We start from the raw sequence: 20,453 nt of genomic DNA, 5'->3' as shown, positions 1-20,453 counted from the left end.
AATTAACCTGACAGAGTTGAAACAATTTGGTAAAGTAGAACAGTTGCAAACATAGGTATGTAGTATTGGTAGAGATGTGGTACAAAAAATTTCCTAAATACATAAAACTATAAATTAACTTAATAAGTATTAACATGAAGAGTCCTCCAGTTATTATAATTCAATTTTAAGTTTTCTGGATGTAAATTATGAAACTCCAGTGCATCCAAATATAAAACATTTAAGTACATTCAGGTTTTTTGTAGATATTGTAGTTCACATGCATAGACTGTAGTACTAGGGTGCTGTACTGTGTTGGCCATTATGAATGTAGAGAAAAGCCAAGCAAAATGACACATTTTATTGGCTAACTAAAAAGATTACAACATGCAAGCTTTCGATGCAACTCGGGCTCCTTCTTCTTCCTGATTACATCTTGCCTGAAGAAGGGGCCTGAGTTGCCTCGAAAGCTTGCATATTGTAATCTTTTTAGTTAGCCAGTGAAAGGTGTCATTTTGCTTGGCTTTTCTCTATATGCATAGACTGTAAATGCGTTTCGTCCATCTGTGGCATATTTACTTAAACTATTACCTTAGGGTGCTTGTACTACAACTAAAGTAGCACCAGAATGCATTTGTCCATTATGCACAGAATGGAGTAGCACTGCTTTCTCGCATCTCCTGGATTGAAATTCCAGCCCCGTTTCTGTGTGCAGATTTCCTGTTCTTACTGAGATTGCATGAATTTCATCTAGATAATGCTATTTACTCCTTCATCTTAAGGCATTTTACAAGTTGGGTCCATTAGTAAGAGTAAATTGGCAAGATGTAAGTGTGGCCTGTAGTGGCCCATCTAGGATTAGTAAATCCTTTATGATTCATGAATGGTCTTTTGGCCCAAGACCCTATATTGGAATAAGCAGATTTGGAAAATTAATGCATGAATTGGTCTTCCCATCCAAAAGAACATTTGCTTTCAAATGCAATCACAGCAAGTGTCTGTCCACTAATGAAAATGTATTATCAATTTTTTATACACTTTTAATTCCTAGTTTCAACAACATAATTAATTTAGCATTATTGATTATATTTTAACATGTAAGAATGTGTAGCAGAAGCAGTAGTATTGTCATATCCACATAATATGTGAAGTTCCCCCTTTCAAGTCCAACTAACAATTTATGCTGTGTGTCACCACACATTGGTGCCATGATAAGCAATAATACTGTATATTTAAAAAATCATAAGTTTGTGTAGAGAGTCCAATGTTTGATTCCCATGCCCTCACTGTGTGGAATTTGCATGTTTCCCCTATGTCTGAGTCGGTTTGCTCCCACTGTCCAAACATTTGCAGGCTAGGTAAATTGCAGATGCTAAATTTGGCCCTGGTATGTCTTTGGTGTGTGGGGATATATTCACCCTTCGATGAACTGGCACCCTGTCCAAGGTTTGTTCCAGCCTTGTACCCTATGCTAGTTAAAATAGGCTCAAGGCCCCCACCCATAAAAGATCTCCCACCAAAGAACCTAGTGTGGATTAAGTGGGTTAGAAAATGATATGACATAACCACATGTTACTTAATAGAAAATACAAGTCAACTTACATAATATGCTGTTTACTCATGTTCTTATGCTCTCATTTCCTGAAACCTTTTTTGAATAAACCTGGCAAAAAACTCCAGTAAAGTAAGCATTCCTTACTATGGAGTTGTCAGCAAGCATAACATTCAGAGACTTGGAGGTACAGGCTATAAACTCCATACAGTATGTACACTAACCTGAACACATTAGAGTTTAAACTTTATAGCCAAAGTTAATAGGTTAAAAAATTACTCATCAACATAGTAAAAGAGTTCTTGGCTGTGGTGTGCAGTTTCATGTCCAAAACCAAAGAGACCTACATTATTGTGGATTGACACAAGCACTAATATAGAAAACCAGACAGCTCACTTCTAAAGCCACCCCAGTTTACTGTATATAAAGACAAGAAAACCAACAAATTCATTATGCTATGATATTGTCAACTGCATATAGTACCAAGATTGGACAGTAATATGAAAGCAAAATGATTACAAATGAATTAGGTGTATAAAGGGTTGCACAGTGGGGTAGTGGCTACTATTGCTGCCTTGCACTACCAATGTCTTGCATTTAAATTCTGTACCTGGTAGTTTTCTGTGTGGAGCTTACCTGTTCTCCTGATATCCGTATGAGATTTCTTTTACGTAGACTAGACTGGTAGTCCTTTCATAATCCAAAAGATATGCATGTTAAGTTAATTAACTATTCTAAATTGGCCCCCTGTAAGTGTGACTTAGACATTTGGTAAGTAATAAACAGTTCTCGGCATGGGATTACTTAGCCATTCCATTCTCTTCATTGGGATCTTCAATTAATGATCAACAGTAACTTAACTTACTACAATATCTCTATCAAGAGAAAAGACAGTAACAGCACTTAAAAAATGCCAAATTAACAGTGGATCCAGAAAGTATTTAGATTAAGTCACTTTCTGCACACTTTATTGTGGGTAGATTTAATTTTGAATTGGTAAATTTGCCTTTTTTGCCTATCAATCTTCACTTAGTAACCCATAATGACAAAGTGAAAACATGTTTTTAGGAAGGTTTGCAAATTTATTTAAAATGGAAAGTGAAGCATGTCATTCAAGATTTCAGACCCTTGGCTGTGGTACTCCAAATTGTGGCCAAGCGCATCCTGTTTGCTTTAATTATCCTTGAGATGTGTCTAGAGATTGACTGGAGGTTACCTGTGACAAACTGAATTAATTGGACATCATTTAGAAAGGCAAACACTTGTGTATCTAAGGTTCACATTGCATGGCTGGACAAAAGTCAAGCCATGAAGACTAAAGAACTCTCTGTAGATCTCAGTGATCATATTGTGAGACATTGATCAGAGCAAGGTATAAAACCATTTGTAAAGGCAAGAAGGCCTTGGTCAAAGAGGTGACTACGGACCCAATATTCATTTGAACAAAGTTAGAGGTTCTCTGGTTTGCTGAAACAAAAGATGTACTCTTTATGCAGAACTCCAATCATTGTGTTGAAAACCCAGCACTTGTCATCACCTTCCTATTACCATCCTTATGGTGAAGCATGGTGGTAGCCTTTTCATATCATGGGAGTGCTTCTCAGCAGCAGGGACAAGCAGACTGGTCAGAATTGAGGGAAAGATGAATGGAGCAAAATACAGAATGGTCCTTGCAAGATTATTGGCTCCATAGTGTACAGAGCCTCATACTTACTGTGAGGGTTCACCTTTCAGCAAGCCTGGATTGGCATCAGGACAAGATTCAGGGGGGCGAGAGAGACTTTAATTATTAATTCCAAGGGGAAATTCACATACTCCAGCAGCAGCATACTAATAAAGAACAAGATTAAATTAAAGAGTGATAACAATGAAGGTATATCAGACAGACAATAACTTTGTATAATGTTAACATTTACCCCCGGGTGGAATTGAAGAGTCACATAGTGTGGGGGAGTAATGATCTCCTCAGTCTGTCAGTGGAGCAGGACAGTGACAGCAGTCTGTTGCTGAAGCTGCTCCTCTTTCTGGAGATGATACTATTCAGTGGATTCTCCATTATTGACAGGAGCCTGCTCAGTGCCTGTCGCTCTGCCATGAATGTCAAACTGTCTAGCTCCGTGTTTACAATAGAGCCTGTCTTCCTCACCAGTTTGTCCAGATGTGAGGCATCTCTCTTCTTTATGCTGCCTCCCCAGCACACCACCGTGTAAAAAAGGGCGCGCACCACAACCGTCTGATGGAACATCTGCAGCATCTTATTGCAGATGTTGAATGACGCCAGCCTTCTAAGGAAGTATAATCGGCTCTGTCCTTTCTTACACAGAGCATCAGTATTGTCAGTCCAGTCTAGTTTATTATCCAGCTGCACTCCCAGGTATTTATAGGTCTGTACCCTCTGCACACTGTCACCTCTGATGATCACGGGGTCCATGAGGAGCCTGGGCCTCCTAAAATCCACCACTAGCTCCTTGGTTTTGCTGGTGTTCAGTTGTAGGTGGTTCGAGTAGCACCATTTGACAAAGTCCTTGATTAAGTTCCTATACTCCTCCTCCTGCCCAATCCTGATGCAGCCCACGATAGCAGTGTCGTCAGCAAACTTTTGCATGTGGCAGGACTCTTGAGTTGTATTGGAAGAGCGATATATATATAGGCTGAACAGGACTGGAGAAAGTACAGTCCTCTGCGGCGCTCCTGTGTTGCTGACCACAATGTCAGACTTGCAGTTCCCGAGACGCACATACTGAGGTCTGTCTTTAAGATAATCCACGATCCATGCCACCAGGTGTGAATCTACTCCCATCTCTGTCAGCTTGACAGAGGCACTAGAGAAGTCTAGAAACATAATTCTTACAGCACCACTGCCTCTGTCCAAGTGGGAATGGGATTGGTGTAGCATATAGATGATGGCATCCTCCGCTCCCACCTTCTCCTGGTATGCGAACTGCAGAGGGTCGAGGGCATGTCAGACCTGTGGCCTCAGGTGGTAAAGCAGCAGCCGCTCCATGGACTTCATCACATGTGATGTCAGAGCGACAGGCCAGAAGTCGTTCGGCTCACTAGGACGTTATACCTTTGGGACTGGGGTGAAGTAAGATGTTTTCCAAAACCTCGGGACTCTCCCTTGTTCCAGGCTCAGGTTGAAGATGCGCTGTAGAGGACTCCCTAGCTCCAACACACAGGCCTTCAGCAGTCGTGGTGATACTCCATCCGAACCCGCAGCCTTGCTGGCACAAAGTCTACTCGGCTCTCTGGTTGTGGGAAACTCTGTCCTATGCTGGTATCAGTAGAAGGATGGGTGGAGGGTGCAGTACTCCCAGGTGAGAGTGGGTTAGGGTGGTCAAACCTGTTGAAGAAGTTGTTCATCTGGTTTGCTCTCTCCACGTCTCTCTTGATGGTGGCACCCGGCTTTGAGCTGAAGCCAGTGATGATTTTCATCCCATCCCACACTTACTTCATGCTGTTATTCTGCAACTTCTGCTCCAGCTTTCTCCTGTACTGCTCCTTCACCGCCCTAAGCTGGACTCGCAGTTCCTTCTGCACGCGCTTGAGCTCATGGTGATCCCCACCTTTTAAAGCCCTTTTCTTCTGGTTCAAAAGGCCCTTGATGTCACTTGTAATCCATGGCTTGTTGTTAGCATAGCAGCGTACTGTTCTTACCGGAACTACAATGTCCATACAGAAGTTGATGTAGTCAGTAGTGCAGTTAACAACCTCCTCAGTGTTCTCACTATATGATCCCTGCAGGATATCCCAGTCCGTAGTTCCAAAGCAGTCTCTCAGAGCCTGCTCTGCATCATGGGACCACTTCCTCAATGATCGTGTGGTTGTAGGTAGTTCCCTCACTCTTGAATTGTAGTGAGGCTGAAGCAGAACCAGGTTATGGTCTGCTTTCCCAACAGCAGGCAGCGGGGTGGCGCTGTATGCATCTTTAATGTTTGCATACAGTAGGTCAATAGTCCTATTTCCCTGGGTGTTACAATCCACATACTGAGAGAAGGCAGGCAATGTTTTGTCCTGCGTCACATGGGTAAAGTCTCCAGTGATTAGCAGAAGTGCCTCGGGGTGCTGCATGTGTACTTTAGCAACAGCGGAATGGATGATGTCACCCGCTATCTCCACGTCCGTGCAAGGAGGGATGTAAACAATAACAACAATGATGTGTCCAAACTCTCTGGGCAAGTAATAGGGACGCAAACTTATGGCCAACAGTTTGATATCCCTGCAGCAAGTGGAGATTTACATTTACGTTTACATGACCAGAGTTGCACCACCTTGTATTGACATAGAGAGCAACTCCTCCTTCTTTTTGTTTTCCGCAGGTACTTGCATCTCTGTCCGCTCTAATTGTACTAAACCCGGGTAGCTCCACATTAGCACCTGGGATGTTAGTTGTTAGCCACGTTTCACTAAAACACAACAAACTGCATTCTCTGTAGGTCCTGAAGTTTTTCACCAGCGCAGCCAGTTCGTTGATCTTATTTGGTAGTGAGTTCACATTTCCCAGGATCACAGAAGGCACCAAAGGTTTGTAGTGCCACTTTCTTGCTAGACGCTTGGCATTTATCTTAGCACCGGCTCTGCTGCCATGATACCGCCTTCTTACCTCATCAGGTAAATAGGGAACCACACCGGCGTGGGCATTTGTTCTCAGTGCTTGAAGTTGACTACTTGAATAGATGAGTCTCGGTGTTTAAAAATCCATGTCCAAGTAGTAAAAAGTAGTACAAAGTGTCCAGGGAACAAGTCCACATAAAAGAAAGTGGTAGGAGTTGACAGTGAAATAGAGAAAAAGATAGAAAGATAAAGTCGTACATGGAGCTGCTGGAAAGGCTGCCACTCGCGGCAGCGCTTGAGTCATACTTGACTCTTACTTGAAATGCTTCTCATCGAATCTAGCAGAGCTTGAGAGGATGTGCCAGGAAGAATGGAATTAATTGACCAAATCCAGGTGTGCAAAGCTTGTAGAGACTTACAAAAACTTAAAGCTGTAATTGTTCAAGGGGCTTCTTGAAAGTACTTATTTAATTGTCTGAGTACTTATTACAATGAGATTTCAGTGTTTAATTTATTTTAATAAATTTGCAGGTCTTCTTCAACACGTTTTCACTTTATCATTATGGGTTATTCGATGTAAATGGATTGACAAAAATGGCAAATTTATCTATTTAAGATGAAATCAACAACACAATAAAATGTGCAAAAAGACATCTGAATACATTCTGAATCCATTGTATACCCAATTTTGATGTTCATTAAGCATTCATTTTCCTCTCTCTTAGCAAATAAATGATTTCAGTCGCAGAAATAAGCAAATCAACAACTTTTATTTACCTTAAAATTGACATAGATTTACATGCCTTTCTAGTCTAATGAAGCACGCTTGTGCAAACAAAGCTGGTGAAGTTTGTGTCATTCCAGGCTTCAAGACACAATATTAGGGCTGAAACAATTGTCAATCTGTTAATGAAATGAGGCAGAAAAGTGGAATAATGAAATTGTTTCATGGTTCTGCAACTTGAACACTTTTAATGCCATAAAAAAATTCCCCTTCACGTACATGTTATGAGAGGCTCCTTCTTTGTTGCTGAAGAATTTCATTCTTCTTTCATTCTGAGCTGTAGAGAAAAGTCAAGCAAAATGACACCTGTTATTGGCTAACTAAAAAGATTACAATATGCAAGATTTTGAGGCAACTTGGGCCTTGCATATTGTAATATTTTTAGTTGGCCAATAAAAGGTTTTCTCTACATCATAATGGCTAACATGGTACAACACCCTAGTATTTCTGAGCTGGTAAAGTATGTTCATGTATTAATTATTTGTCATGGTTTTCTCATGTATCTATTAATAGGTTGTTTACTGGTTTATGTCTTTATAACCTGGGCAATAGACTGTGAACTGTAGAAATTACTTAGCTGAATAAATCAGGGCAATTCTTGACAACCTCCACTACCAATTAGTTAAAAAAATCTGCCTGTTAACCCTACTAAACATATTCGGAATGGTCAGTTTCATTACCTCCAGATACAGTTAGTCAGTTAGATCCCTCTTCTATAAAATGTCCAAATTTTAATATAAGCTGATTTGCAGTGATACTGAACAAACCATGATACAAATACCTTTTTTTGCAGCAGCATTTTTGTCACTATTTTGTTTTTTTCTTGGCCACCAACTGGTTGTGTTGCTGTCATCATGACACAACAAAGGTTGCTATGGTATGAGGTCCTGGAAGTGACAAGGGTTGATGTCATCAACTATATTTCACTAACTGTGTTTTATAATATCTTTCTTTTTGCATTTGTTAGTTGATCTTTTAAGATTTCTTGGTTTTGCTTTGATTTCACTTACTACAATAATTAGATTTAGATTTGGGTGCTCATGCTCACCAGGATTTATCTTTGGGCTTGACTTTCGACTCATTTTCATTTACTGTCCTGGTTATGCCTTTAAACTTGGTAGCCTTTTGTGCACAAGGCTAACATGCTTGTAAGGGATGAAGCAGAATCAAGATTATGTAGAACTCCTCATATTATTTTTTGTAATTAACAAGCCTTATTTTATAGTTTGTATCAGTTTTCATATGACAGCAAGGGATCTTTATGCTTCACCAAAAAGCTGGGTCCTTGTCATGCTTTTAAGGTAAAATAATGACATCCATATTAATTCTCAAGTTTAGAATACTGGATGATGCATCCTGTTTTATCATATCAAAAAGAGGTTGTGTTGAATGTTTCCAAAATAAGATAATAACACAGGAGAAAGCCTTACAAACACTCATAGACTCCAGAGTTTTTAGTTTGACTGAGAAATTGGAAGCATTTAAAAGAGAAGCCTCTACCTGCATGAGACGGTGATTTGCAAGTTTATCAGAAATTATTTGATATCAGTGAGTGGAATCTACAAATAATTTGGTATTGTAATTTAAAAATGTATTATTGATTATACATTATTATTATTATTATTGAAATTGAGCCAGATTTAAAATGAAAAAAGAAAGAGAATGGAAACAAAAGGTTGTTCTTCCTGATCTGCTTCTCAGTAATCTGCCTGGACTCCATTACATAATAGTGAGTTCTAGTACATTGAATTACTGTTTTAACTACTGAGCTCAGGTCTGTTATTTACAATTAAGAGTTCTCAATCTTTACTCACCACAAGCAGCAATGACCTTCCATGGATCAATACAGGGATATGAACTCCACTCTTCTTCAGATTTTGGAGTGTACAAGATGTGACATGAAATTATTGTTTAGAAGACTGGTATTGCATTTTCACCTTGGACCACTTAAAGTATAAAGAGACTGATGTTATGGCATGTGGCAACATTTGCAATAAGATTAAAGATTGAGGCTAGCGTAGTGTCTGAAATGGATGGAGTAAGAGGGCATGAAATGAAAGTGTGATCAATATGGGACTGAACAGTATAAGAAGTGAAAATGAGAATTTCTAACAGAAGGGTTCAGTAAATGGGAAGAATCAGTCAAATTTTGGCCTACAGGAAACTTACATCAAGGGAAATGCCACCTTGCCAATTGGAGGGGGCTCCTACTATCGGCATATTGATTGCTGCATTGGTAACAATAGCAATCACAACCTCACTCTTGGAAGATTTCACCAAGTGACTGTTGAGATCGGGAATGTGATACAGGAAAGCGAATACAGGGTATAAAATTAAGCTGAGACAAATGATAATTTTTGACCTCCTAGCTTAACTGGCAAGTAACAAAATCACTCCACCTCACCACTTCATATGGTATATCCTTCATTTGCAGGTTATGTCTAAAGAGAATATAAACACCACAGTTGTAGAGGAAGTAGAAGGAGAACAATGCAATGTTATTAGATTTCTTAGTACGGAGGCACATATCTGCACCCAAAATATGCAATTCCTGGATCTAAAAACCTTGTCAGTATGGTGACGATGGACAAGGTCCAACATGCTACTGACCCAAGTTCAAAGCCTTGAAGTTCTATGAAATAATTTTAAGCTTAGCCATAGTTGGTGCAAAAAAGGTGATAAATGGAAGGGAGTGTGAGACAACAGGAAAAAGATAAACTGATATATTGTGCTGTAGTGATCAGTGAATTCAGAAATCTAAACCCAGAAGGACCACTCAGCACAGACTCCCACCCACAATCACACCCAGATCTCTACTATTTACTCCAACCCATAATCACAATGAAGCATAATGTGATTTCCTCAGATCTTGGAAAATTGGTATGTTTTATGTCTTGGTGGTGTAGTGCTTAAGGCTAAAGACTTCAAAACCTGAGCTTATGGGTTCAAATTCCACTACTGACACCGTATTACTTCACCTGCCAGTGCTCCCAATTGGTAAAACAAAAGTAAAATATCCAAATGTATCGCTCAAATGTTGTAAGACACCTTGGATAAAGGCATTAGCCAAATAATAATGAGTAAGTAATAAGCAATAAGGTTGTTTCAAAGAGGTTAAGTGTGTATATTAAAAAGGGAAAGAAACAGATAAATCAAGATTTTTCTTTCGGAAGCGTCTAAAGTAAACAACTAGTGACACCTGCTACCTTCAGAATAGCAATATATGGCTTTTGACCTGCAAGTGCATTATGTCATTGGATGACAAGTGGATTACCCAGTAATAAGTGGGAGTTTTTCATATACACGTATTGGCCTTTTCCAAGCTTTCACTTTATTTCCCACCTCTAGTCAAAACACAAATTTCACTTTACTCACCTTATTTTAGTTTATTCAACTGTCAGTTTTATGACAAATGACCCTCAGTGTCAAGTTTGAAATCCCAAGAAAAACTTAACTACAACCTTTTACATGAGAACAGAAGAAAAATATTCTGTTTTTAAGTGGTCAACATATCACTTTTTACAATCCCTTGTTTTAAAGTCTGGTGAGCTACTGTGTATGTTAACAATAGAATTACCAAAGTTTACAATAAAAAAATCCGGCCCACCTTAAATCCACTTGTATGTCTCCTTTCAGCGTCTTTTGTCTTGTAAATGTTTCGATAATCCCAAGCAGCAAGCTGCCTGCTATACCATCCCCCCACCGCCAGAGAAACTGCAAAAACTTCTCCCAAATGAAGCCTTGTTTATCAGTGAGTCAGGTACCTAGGCTAAAAAATATAGCATTATTCGGAACACATGCATTTCACATGTGTTCCTTGTCCACAAAGATCTGTGCAAGTGTAGGATGACAGAAATGTTGAACACATACATAGAAGACAAACTTTTTCCATGTTTTAGTACTAATAACAAAATATAGACATGAAGTGTATAATGTGTGAAGACTGAAGTCCAAATATCAAATAAGCACTTTTACAAAAGATACAAGTATAACAGAACAAATGCGTTTTTTTTTCAAGACTATTACCGGAGAAAAAGAAATCAGGTTAGTGTTGCTTGTACTTCTCGGGTAGTATACTGGTTAGAGCTGCTGACTCCAATTCAGAAGGTTGTGGGTTCGAGTGTTAACATCTCCCAAAATAAACGTTTTGAGTAGTGAGCTGTTCATATTGTTACTATTATACAATAAAAGCATACATTTGATTTGAATCTGTAATAGACGGTGTAAATGTATGGTACTTGTAAAGGTTAGCTTTTTTTTAATTCAGTTTTATTCTCTCAGTCGCGTTCACGCTCGCCCCGATCTGCATTCTCATACCATTGCTTGCATACTAAAGTGTCATCAGGTATTTTTCGTGGCATTACACATGTAATTTGTGAGCATGCCCTTGACGATCAAACAGGGGAAGCTGTGCTGTTCTTATATGTGAGTGGACGTTTCTTGTTTTATTAGAAAGCAGCAGTGTCTGAACTGGGCGAGCATGAACGCGACTGAGTGAGTAAAACTGAATAAAAAAACGCTAACTTTGACAAGCACTATAAATTTACAGCGGTTGTTACAGACGTAAATCAAATGTATGTTTTTATTGTATAATATTAACAATAATAACAGCTCTCTACTCAAAATGGTAAACTTGAGAAGCTACCAGCATCAAACCCAGAAGCTCTTGATTGGGAGTCAGCAGTTCTTGGCATTGCACCACGCAAGCTGTCGCTTCAACCGCCTACCGTAACCTGCTTTCTTTTTTCTTCGGTTATATTCTTGAATAAAAGCGCACTTGTTTTGTTATACTTGTACTTTTTGTGAAAGTGTTTATTTGATATTTGGACTTCAGGCTTCACACCTTATGCACATGTTGTAAAGATGGTCCTTGGGTGTGTGTGGGAACTGTTAACATTTGAATCTGATAATTGTATATAGCGTAGAACTGAACTCTCTGTGCTGTTCTGTCCTCTGCATCTCCTGGAGTTCAAAAGAAATACCAACATGCAGCAACAGGTGGACACTGGCCAAGATCGGAACAAAAAACTAAACGTGGTCACTAACTACAACCGCATGAAGGTATGCAAATGAATATAATGTTGCATTAGTGCAACAACATTTTCTGAAATGTACAATACAGGTTATAAAATGAATTATTCCAAATGTTATATATACCTAAGTGTGTCTTTTTTGTCAGCGCAGCTTTGACATGATGGATCAGAAGGTGCATACTAATTCAGCGTGAGCAGGAACATTTAAGAATAAAACTGAATAAAAACAAATTAACATCCACAGTGATTCTCAGTCACACACACCACTAACATCCACGTCCACAGTTTTCCACGCTCCGGTCTCGTTCGCGCACAAGATCTGACACGGTTTTCAAGTAAAGAGGGGGTTTGACAAAATAAGTTTGTTTGTTATACCACGTCTTTATCTGAAAATGGCATCAGATCCGGGGGGTGTGTGGGAGCTTGAACGTGAGTGAGAGAATACTGAAAAAAAAAAAAAACCACTAACTTTAGCTAAATTTACAGATGCAATTCAAATGTAGGCTTTTATTGTATGATATTAACAATAACAGCAGCTCACTACTGAAAATGGCAAATTTGGGAAGCAGCTGATATCGAAGCTGCTTTCTTTTTTCTTCAGTTAAATTCTTGAATAAAAGTGCACTTGTTTTGTACCTTTTGTGAAAGTGTTTATTTCATATTTGTATTTCAGGCTTCACATATTATACATTTCATGTCTACATTTTTTTTCATTTATCACTAAAACATGAAAAACGTTTCTGTGTTAACTACGTTTTACATAGATTGTTGTTGACACGGAACACACATTAAATGTATGTATTCCAAATGATGATGTAGTATTTTACCGTATAAAGCTCCAACACTTCACTCGAAGATAAACACTGAGCACTGAGAAACTTTTTTGTGAAATGAACTGCAGCGTGGGTGGGGGATGGGATACCAGGCTGCTTGCTGCTTATCGACACATTTACAGGACAAAAGATGCTGACAGAGAGGTGAGAATGGATTTAAAGTGGGCCAGATTTACGAGCTTTCTCGTAGGCTCTGGTAATTCTAGTGTTAAAGGAATAGTCCACCCAAAAATAATATTTATTACAGTATGTGTTATTTACCCCATGTAGTTTGTAGTGGTGGCAGAGAAAACTGTTAACTCTCATGTTTTCATGCAGAACAAGAGAAAGACATTTATGATGTAATGGAATGTAATGGTGAATCATTCTATACAACAGAAAATGATATGAAAAATATCTTTGGGAAAAAAGAAAAAAATATCTCACCTGATGCATAATCCACATGTCTATTATTCATTTGTTTCCTTAAAATGTGCAAAATGTGTGCATATTTGGCTAAAATATTTTTAATACTTTCCAGAAAACTCAGCATAGAAAATAAACTGACTGGGCTGTATCTCCACCCAGACATTGTATTCCTCTCCCGTCGAAAATACATCCACCGTGGGTCCTGCTGAAGTCTCCAGGCTGACACTTAGAAAATAATAAACTCCATCTGTTCGAATTCTCGACGTCCCCCACGTAACTTAGGCAGAGTCGCTGACCACAGTGTGTTAGCCAGCCTAGCCCAGCCAGCTGACACCATTGTTAAATGCAATAACGCCATGGTCAACTTGTCCGCTCACTTATGAGCAGGGGGCCATTTCATCCACGATCTCCTCACTGATCATATAAGTTTGACTTTTTCTGTCTAACCGAGGCATGGCAACAACCTCATGACTTTTCCCAACTTAACAAATCCACTCATCTAGAGATTGTTTACATCTGTCAGCCCTGTGGCTCTGGCCAGGGAGGAGGTCTTGCGAGAAGTGGAAAGTCCTGCCGTTGTCTGTTCCTGCCTTCAGTTTTTTTGAATCTCTTGTGTGTCAATTAACTGGACCTATTCCTACTATTATTGCAACTGTTTACCGTCTCCCTAAATCAAATAATGATCAGATAATTCTGAACAACTTTGCTGTTCTTCTTACACACTTATCTACTGTTTCATCAAACATAATACTTCTGGAGGATTTCAATATACATATGGATAATATCAATTTTCCTATTACTAGAGACTTTACATCCTGCCTTGAGAGTTTTGGATTCCAGCAGCATACTGATGTTCCCACTCATTCCAAAGGACATATCTTGGACTTGATTTGTTGTTCGGGGAGTTACCCTTCTTGATTGTACTGAAGATAAACTCCCCATAACTGATCATTTTCTTATTTCATTCAGTGTTAAACTTGCACTTTCCAATATTAAGCTTTCCCATCTCATGTCTTTCCGTAATATTAAGAATATTACCTTGAATTCTCATTCCTCTAGTATTGATTCCCTTATGGACATTCATAATTTACCCACTCCTGAAGAACTGGTCTTACACTATAACACTGGACTTAATGGTATTCTTGACTCTCACGCTCTGTTAAAAACTAGATCTGTTTCTTTTTCCTTTTCTGCTCCCTGGTTCACGCCTGAACTTCGGCTTTTGAAAGCCAAAGGCCAGCAACTTGAACAGTTGTATAAAAAAAACTGGGCTCTTTGTTCACAAAGAGATGTACAAAAACCATATACTTTATTACCAGGACTGTATTGCCCAAACTAAATCTAACTATTATACTCACATTATTTCTTCCAATGAAGGCAACACCAAGTCATTATTTTCACTGCTTAATAATATCACACAACCCCTGGATTCTTTACCTTCTCAACTTTACTCAGCTGATTTTTACAATTCCCTTATGTCCTTTTTAATGAAAAAATCCAGAGGATACACCAGGCTCTCAGTACAGATTCCTGCAGTATTTCATCTTCCTACTTTCTTAGAAATCTCAGATCTTGTTTGTAAGTCTCAGCGATTCACCTGTCAACTGGAACCCCATACCCACCAAGTTCTGGTCAAAGCTTGCCTCCCCTCTCTGGTCCCTCTTATTTCTGATATAATCCACTCTTCTCTCACTGTTCCTTCATCTTTTAAAACTGCTGCAATAACCCCAAAACTGAAATAACCTGGTGCCGATCTGACTAATTTCAATAATTTTTATCCTATTTCTAAGTTACCCTTCATTTCCGAAATTCTTGAAAAAATAGTGGCTATTCAACTTCATTCTCATTTATCTCAAAATAATCTCTATGGCCAGTTCCAGTCTGGTTTTGCCCCTCAATAGTACACAAATGGCACTTATCAAAATTACTAACAAACTCCTTATGGTGGCTGATTATGGTTTAATCACTATTCTCATCCTTCTTGATCTGAGTACAGCCTTTGACACTATTTGTCACACTACTCTTCTTAATAGATTATCTTCGATTGGCATTACCCACACACCATTAGAGGTTCAGATCCTACCTTTCAGGCCACACTCAGTTTGTTCAGCTTAAAACTTTCACATCCCAACCCTCCGCTGTTACTTCACCTCTACAGCTTGTGGTTAGAATCCATGCTGTAATCCACGTTAGCCTCTTTGGGTTTTCTTGTCTGGCATAACACAGCACTTAAGTATTTTCTGTGGGCAGGGCATTACATTTGAGCTTGTTGTTCTTTTGGATTGTTTAATACCATCTATAGAAAAGATCTTTTCCTGTATTGTCCATTTGTGATAAATACAGCAATCAACCACAGGATTAAACCCACCTGCCTAATATTGTGTAGGTCTTTCTCATACTGCCAAAAATGCTCCGACCCATCGAGGCATGGACTCCACAAGACCACTAATGGTGCTCTGTGGTATCTTGGCATGAAGACATTAGCACCGGATCCTTTAAGTCCAGTAAGTTGCGAAGTAGGGCCTTCATGGATTAGGCTTGTTTTTCCATCAGATTCAACAGATACTCGGTCAGATTGAAATCTGGGGAATTTGGAGGTCAAGTCAACATCTTTGTCACGTTCCTCATACCGTTTCTAAACAGTTTAGCAATGTGGCGTGGTGCATTATACTACTGAAAGAGACCTATTATTTAATGCAAACAATTTCTCTAAATCACTGGTTGTTAAACTTTTCTTTTTTCTCGCGCCCTAGTTTTGGCTTTTTTGTGTCTTTTGGATCCAGATTTTTTGACATATGTTATAACGGATGGGGGTTTGGGTGGGTGGTGATCGTAGTTCCACCTTGTAGAATTGCCGACGAAGCAATGTTGTATGGTTAAGATCTCCATTGCAAGACACTCCATAAACTGTATAGGACCCTTTCCCATTACTTACTATTATGAATCTCGACTTTGCACTATGGGATGTTGGAATTTCAAATTAGGGATACTAAACCTATAATCATAAATAGAATAATTAAGGCTAAGGAACAAATAAATTGCTTTGGTCTGGAGGGACAAATTGAAACCAAGTTACTGTATTTTCAAAGTGTTTGTCTCTGCCAAAGTTGTGGTGTTCCAGGATATAACTGAAAGTGCTCTGAAAATTCAGTTTATACTTGACTTCAACAAAATCAAAATAATTATCTTTTCCTATGCTTGAAAACTTGGACATTTTACCTGAGGTTAAACTTTTATGTAACAAACTGGTATTTTTAGAAGAAATGGTTTAATGCTAGGATAAGGGTTTTTCTGTAGGTACTTTTCTTTGTACAGTATATTTATTAAAGAATTTTGATTTGCCTGTGAGATGGTTTTTGTGATTAGCTGAGGTTTTTCAAAGCTACTGGAATCTACTTTTCATATCGCATCTACCAACTGCCCTTTTTTGGATTTTGCACCTCTTGTGTTTTCCCACATCTGTAAATTTTTCATGTTGGTCTGTCTGATGTCTTTAAACTGGCCCTGCATGAGTGAATGTGGCTGTGTGCATCATTGTGCTTTGTGATGCCCTCTATGAGGGTTAGTTCCTAGCTCTACAACTTTAATAGTTAAAGCAGATTCAGGAAAAGACTGTAAAGTTAGATGGTTGGATGATTTTTTTAGGGGCATTACGGCTACTGAATTAAAATTTATCCTATCGTGTTTTTGGCTCATCAATTTCCATCAGTTAATTTTGATCAACAGGTTTGTTCCTTTGATGGTTATATCTTGAGGACACAATATTGTGTGGTTTTGCAGTTAACCATGTCTTTTTTCCATGCTACCACATGGTTACGTTGTTGTTTGGAAACATCAATTATACTGCTATCAGTTGAGGCCCATTTTGACACTAGTGAGCATATTTAAGCAAACAACTAATTTCTTATGAATTTAATTGAGTCGGGGTGCTGCTGTTAGACTTCTAAAGCTATGTGTCTTTTTGTATTTTCTTTGTGTACATTTCTGGGCTATTTTTCTCAGGAGTATCATACCTATAATTTTGCTTACCCCTTTTTAAAATTATTTCTGCCTAGTCTACATTACAACAGACTGTGTACTTGAATCTTCCAACCACCTATTTTGCATTGTTGAGTTTACTTTTAAATAACCTCACTATTGACTGTCATCTTCTTACACCAGTAAAATCCCTCTGTACACATTTAACTCTGGACACCCAGCTGAATGCCCAAGTGATATAAATATCCATCGCAAGGTAGGTAAGTGTGCACATGCGTGGTAGAGATGTTTACATTTTATATTCAGTGTTTTTATTTGTTTCAGTTTTTGTTTAGCTATTTTCTTAGGATTTATAAAAAACAAGGAATGTTCTATGGAGACGATGGTTTGGGATTGGAATAAGTGTTCCATATATTATTCATTCCTTTAGTTGTTGTAATTGGAAAATGGTTCAAAGTATTTCACAGAAATATTTGTTCATTTTTTATTCATAATTTTAGAATCAAAGCATAAGATAATTAGTTGGGTCTATTGTGTATGACAAAAAAAAAAATAAACTGGAGCATTTACTATCTTTCTAAACTGATTTCTTCTTTTCGAATTGATAGTATTGCCCTGCAGAGCTATACTTCCTGTAGGGCATGTCTATATCTTTGACAGTTTAAAGAATAATAAGATCTGCTGTTAAAAACAGTGTGTTCACCTAGAAACTTTAAAATAGAATGTAATAAGAGATAATAATGGCTTTTGTGCCACTTTTCTGGGCTGTAACATGTCACATGGTGAATGATCATATGTGTCTGCAATATGAGCTAGTTACATTGCTCCATTCTCCTTGTAGGTTTGTAAATATGACTACGTTGAAGTGCGCAGTGGATTGTCAGCTGACTCTAAGTTGCACGGCAAGTTCTGTGGTGCAGAGAAACCTGAAGTGATCACATCACAGTATAACAACATGCGCATCGAGTTCAAATCAGATAACACTGTCTCAAAGAAGGGCTTCAAGGCTCATTTCTTCTCAGGTCAGAATCTTTTTCTATATTTGCTATATTTATTTTCTGGGAATGGGTTTTTTATAGTATTTCTTTACTTTATTGTCAAAGTCAGTTGTGTGGAATTTGATTAAGTGAAGTGTTATAAAACATCTGTAGAAACATTCTCATATAGATTCTTTTATTTATAATTCCTCAACAGCACTCAAACGACCAAATGGATCTAAGCGCATGTTTGACAGACAGTTACATATGCGCTGTTCAAATACTTACATTATGACAGATGTCAAAATGAGAGTACTGTAGTTAGTGAGGCAGCACATAATGGTTGTCAATGGAACAGGAATAATAGGGGCTTTTATAAAGCAGTCTGTGACTCTAGCCTGAGTATGAGAAAAATTTTAAATATCAGTTATGTCAACTAACAGATCAATTTTGCACACACTCTCATAAAGTTAGCTTAATGCTGGTCCTTTTGTTAAAATATTGAATATATTAAGTGTTTTGTTAGTGTTTATCTTTGATTATATTTTAATGTCATCCTTCTTGTGAAAATATTGTTCCAGACAGAATAAGCTAAAATTGCTATAGTCACAAAAATAGTTCATCGATCATGTATCTTTGATCCATTTTCTTTACTTAATTTTTCAGATAAAGATGAGTGCTCAAAGAACAATGGTGGCTGTCAGCATGAATGCGTCAACACTTTTGGTAGCTACACATGTCAGTGCCGCAGTGGTTTTGTCCTTCATGACAACAAGCATGACTGTAAAGAAGGTACTTTATTCATACATCTCTGCACTTAAAAATGTTTTGAGCTACAAATCTCCTCCTTACAAGCCGGTAATAGTGAATAGTTTCCGGGATGGTCCAATTTAGAAAGAATTTAACAAATTACACAAAAGTGTTTGATTTATTTTTAGTTTATTCAATGTCAGTGAATCACAGCTATTTATTTACAGAGTATGTTTTTAAGTGAAATAAAGGTAGATTTTTTTATTGCATATTTTAACATAGACCATGCTGCTACCATTGTAGAAAAAGACAAAATGTGATGTCCAGGGCATTCTGATGATGATCTCCAGGTTCGTTTATTCTTTCTTGTAGATTGAAGAATTTCCAAACTTATTTAAATAAAATCACACTAGCATTATCACTCCAACTCAGTCTGCATCCACCAATCAAGATGTTGATCAACTTTGTTGATATTATTATCACAGTTCTAAGAAAATAGAAACATTAACACTTGGGTTATTGCCATACATATGCACTGCTCTTGCTTACATTCATTACATTATTTCAGTTTAGAAGCCATAGCTAGCCCATATACTGTAGTTTTTTTAACAAGACTGCCCTTACAACATTTAAAATGCAATTTTTGATCCTAAGAATTCAAATTAAGTATAATGTGAAATTAAGTATGACATCTTTTGACATTTGTAGCCATTTGGCATTTTGTTTTCTCATTCATTTTAACACATGAAAACTTTAATCTTCACACATGTTCTGTGGGGATGATCATTAAATCTGACCAAGTTCAGTCATCTGGTATTGTCAACAGGGTTATAGTCTAATTGTATTTATTAAAATATGCATTGTTAATCTTAAAATGCAATCTGCTCTAGTCTAAAATAAAAAATGAAGTGGTGCTTTCTTGTAAGAGGCTCCAAAACTTTGTTAGTGATGTAATTTTGTATAAATTATACTAACTGAGCATTCTTTTTAGATGCAGTACTGAACTACAGAATAATCAAAATAACTTGATATGATCTGCTAATTGATTACATTTTATATCAGCTACTGTATTTGTATCAGTTCTTTCTAACCCAGATCAGCACTGGGTTTAAAGTTAGGCTGGAGTTCTAGTGTAAAAATTACTGTAGAGGAAATTAATTAAATCCATGTCATCATTAGTATATATGCAAGACAAAATGCAAGAATATATTGCATTTATTTCAAAAGGTGTCCAACTATTTTGTTGCCCATAAGTATGCATGACTTTTATTTTCTTTGCATTAGATGATAGTTCTTTATTGCTATGGTGTAGTGTCAGTAGCTATTGCTAAAAGGGTTAATTGTTGTATTTACTTTTCAGTGATTTATTGAATGAAGTGTTAGGCTCTGAAGATCTTATTTACTCATCAGTGATGGCTGATATATATTTATAATTTTTCTTCTTCATGGTGGCTGACTTGGCATGGGTAAATAGATTAACTGAAGGGTATGGCATCTAAATAACTGTATAGGATGTTTATTGCAGTTGATTGCCTGGATTATCCAAGCATTCTGGAATTGAAGAAGTGCACAGATTTTGGCAAATAAATTAATTTTCTGGAGAGT

General features: G+C 37.7%; 1 protein-coding gene across 2 annotated transcripts in view; it reads left to right on the top strand.

Annotated features, from left to right (window-relative positions):
- The window catches only part of bmp1a (bone morphogenetic protein 1a), a 415,384-nt gene that overhangs the window by 371,290 nt on the left and 23,641 nt on the right, over window positions 1-20,453 (top strand). For both annotated transcript variants that reach the window (XM_039769599.1, XM_039769597.1), the window contains exons 15-16: window positions 17,963-18,143; window positions 18,765-18,890. In XM_039769599.1, the coding sequence (XP_039625533.1) occupies window positions 17,963-18,143; window positions 18,765-18,890 (307 nt within the window). The remainder of the gene's footprint in view (window positions 1-17,962; window positions 18,144-18,764; window positions 18,891-20,453) is intronic.

The sequence above is a fragment of the Polypterus senegalus genome, chromosome 11 (genome assembly GCF_016835505.1).
Source record: "Polypterus senegalus isolate Bchr_013 chromosome 11, ASM1683550v1, whole genome shotgun sequence".
NCBI classification, from domain to species: domain Eukaryota; kingdom Metazoa; phylum Chordata; class Cladistia; order Polypteriformes; family Polypteridae; genus Polypterus; species Polypterus senegalus.
The sequence above is the reverse complement of the archived record's forward strand: the minus strand, read 5'-3'. Positions and strand labels throughout refer to the sequence as shown.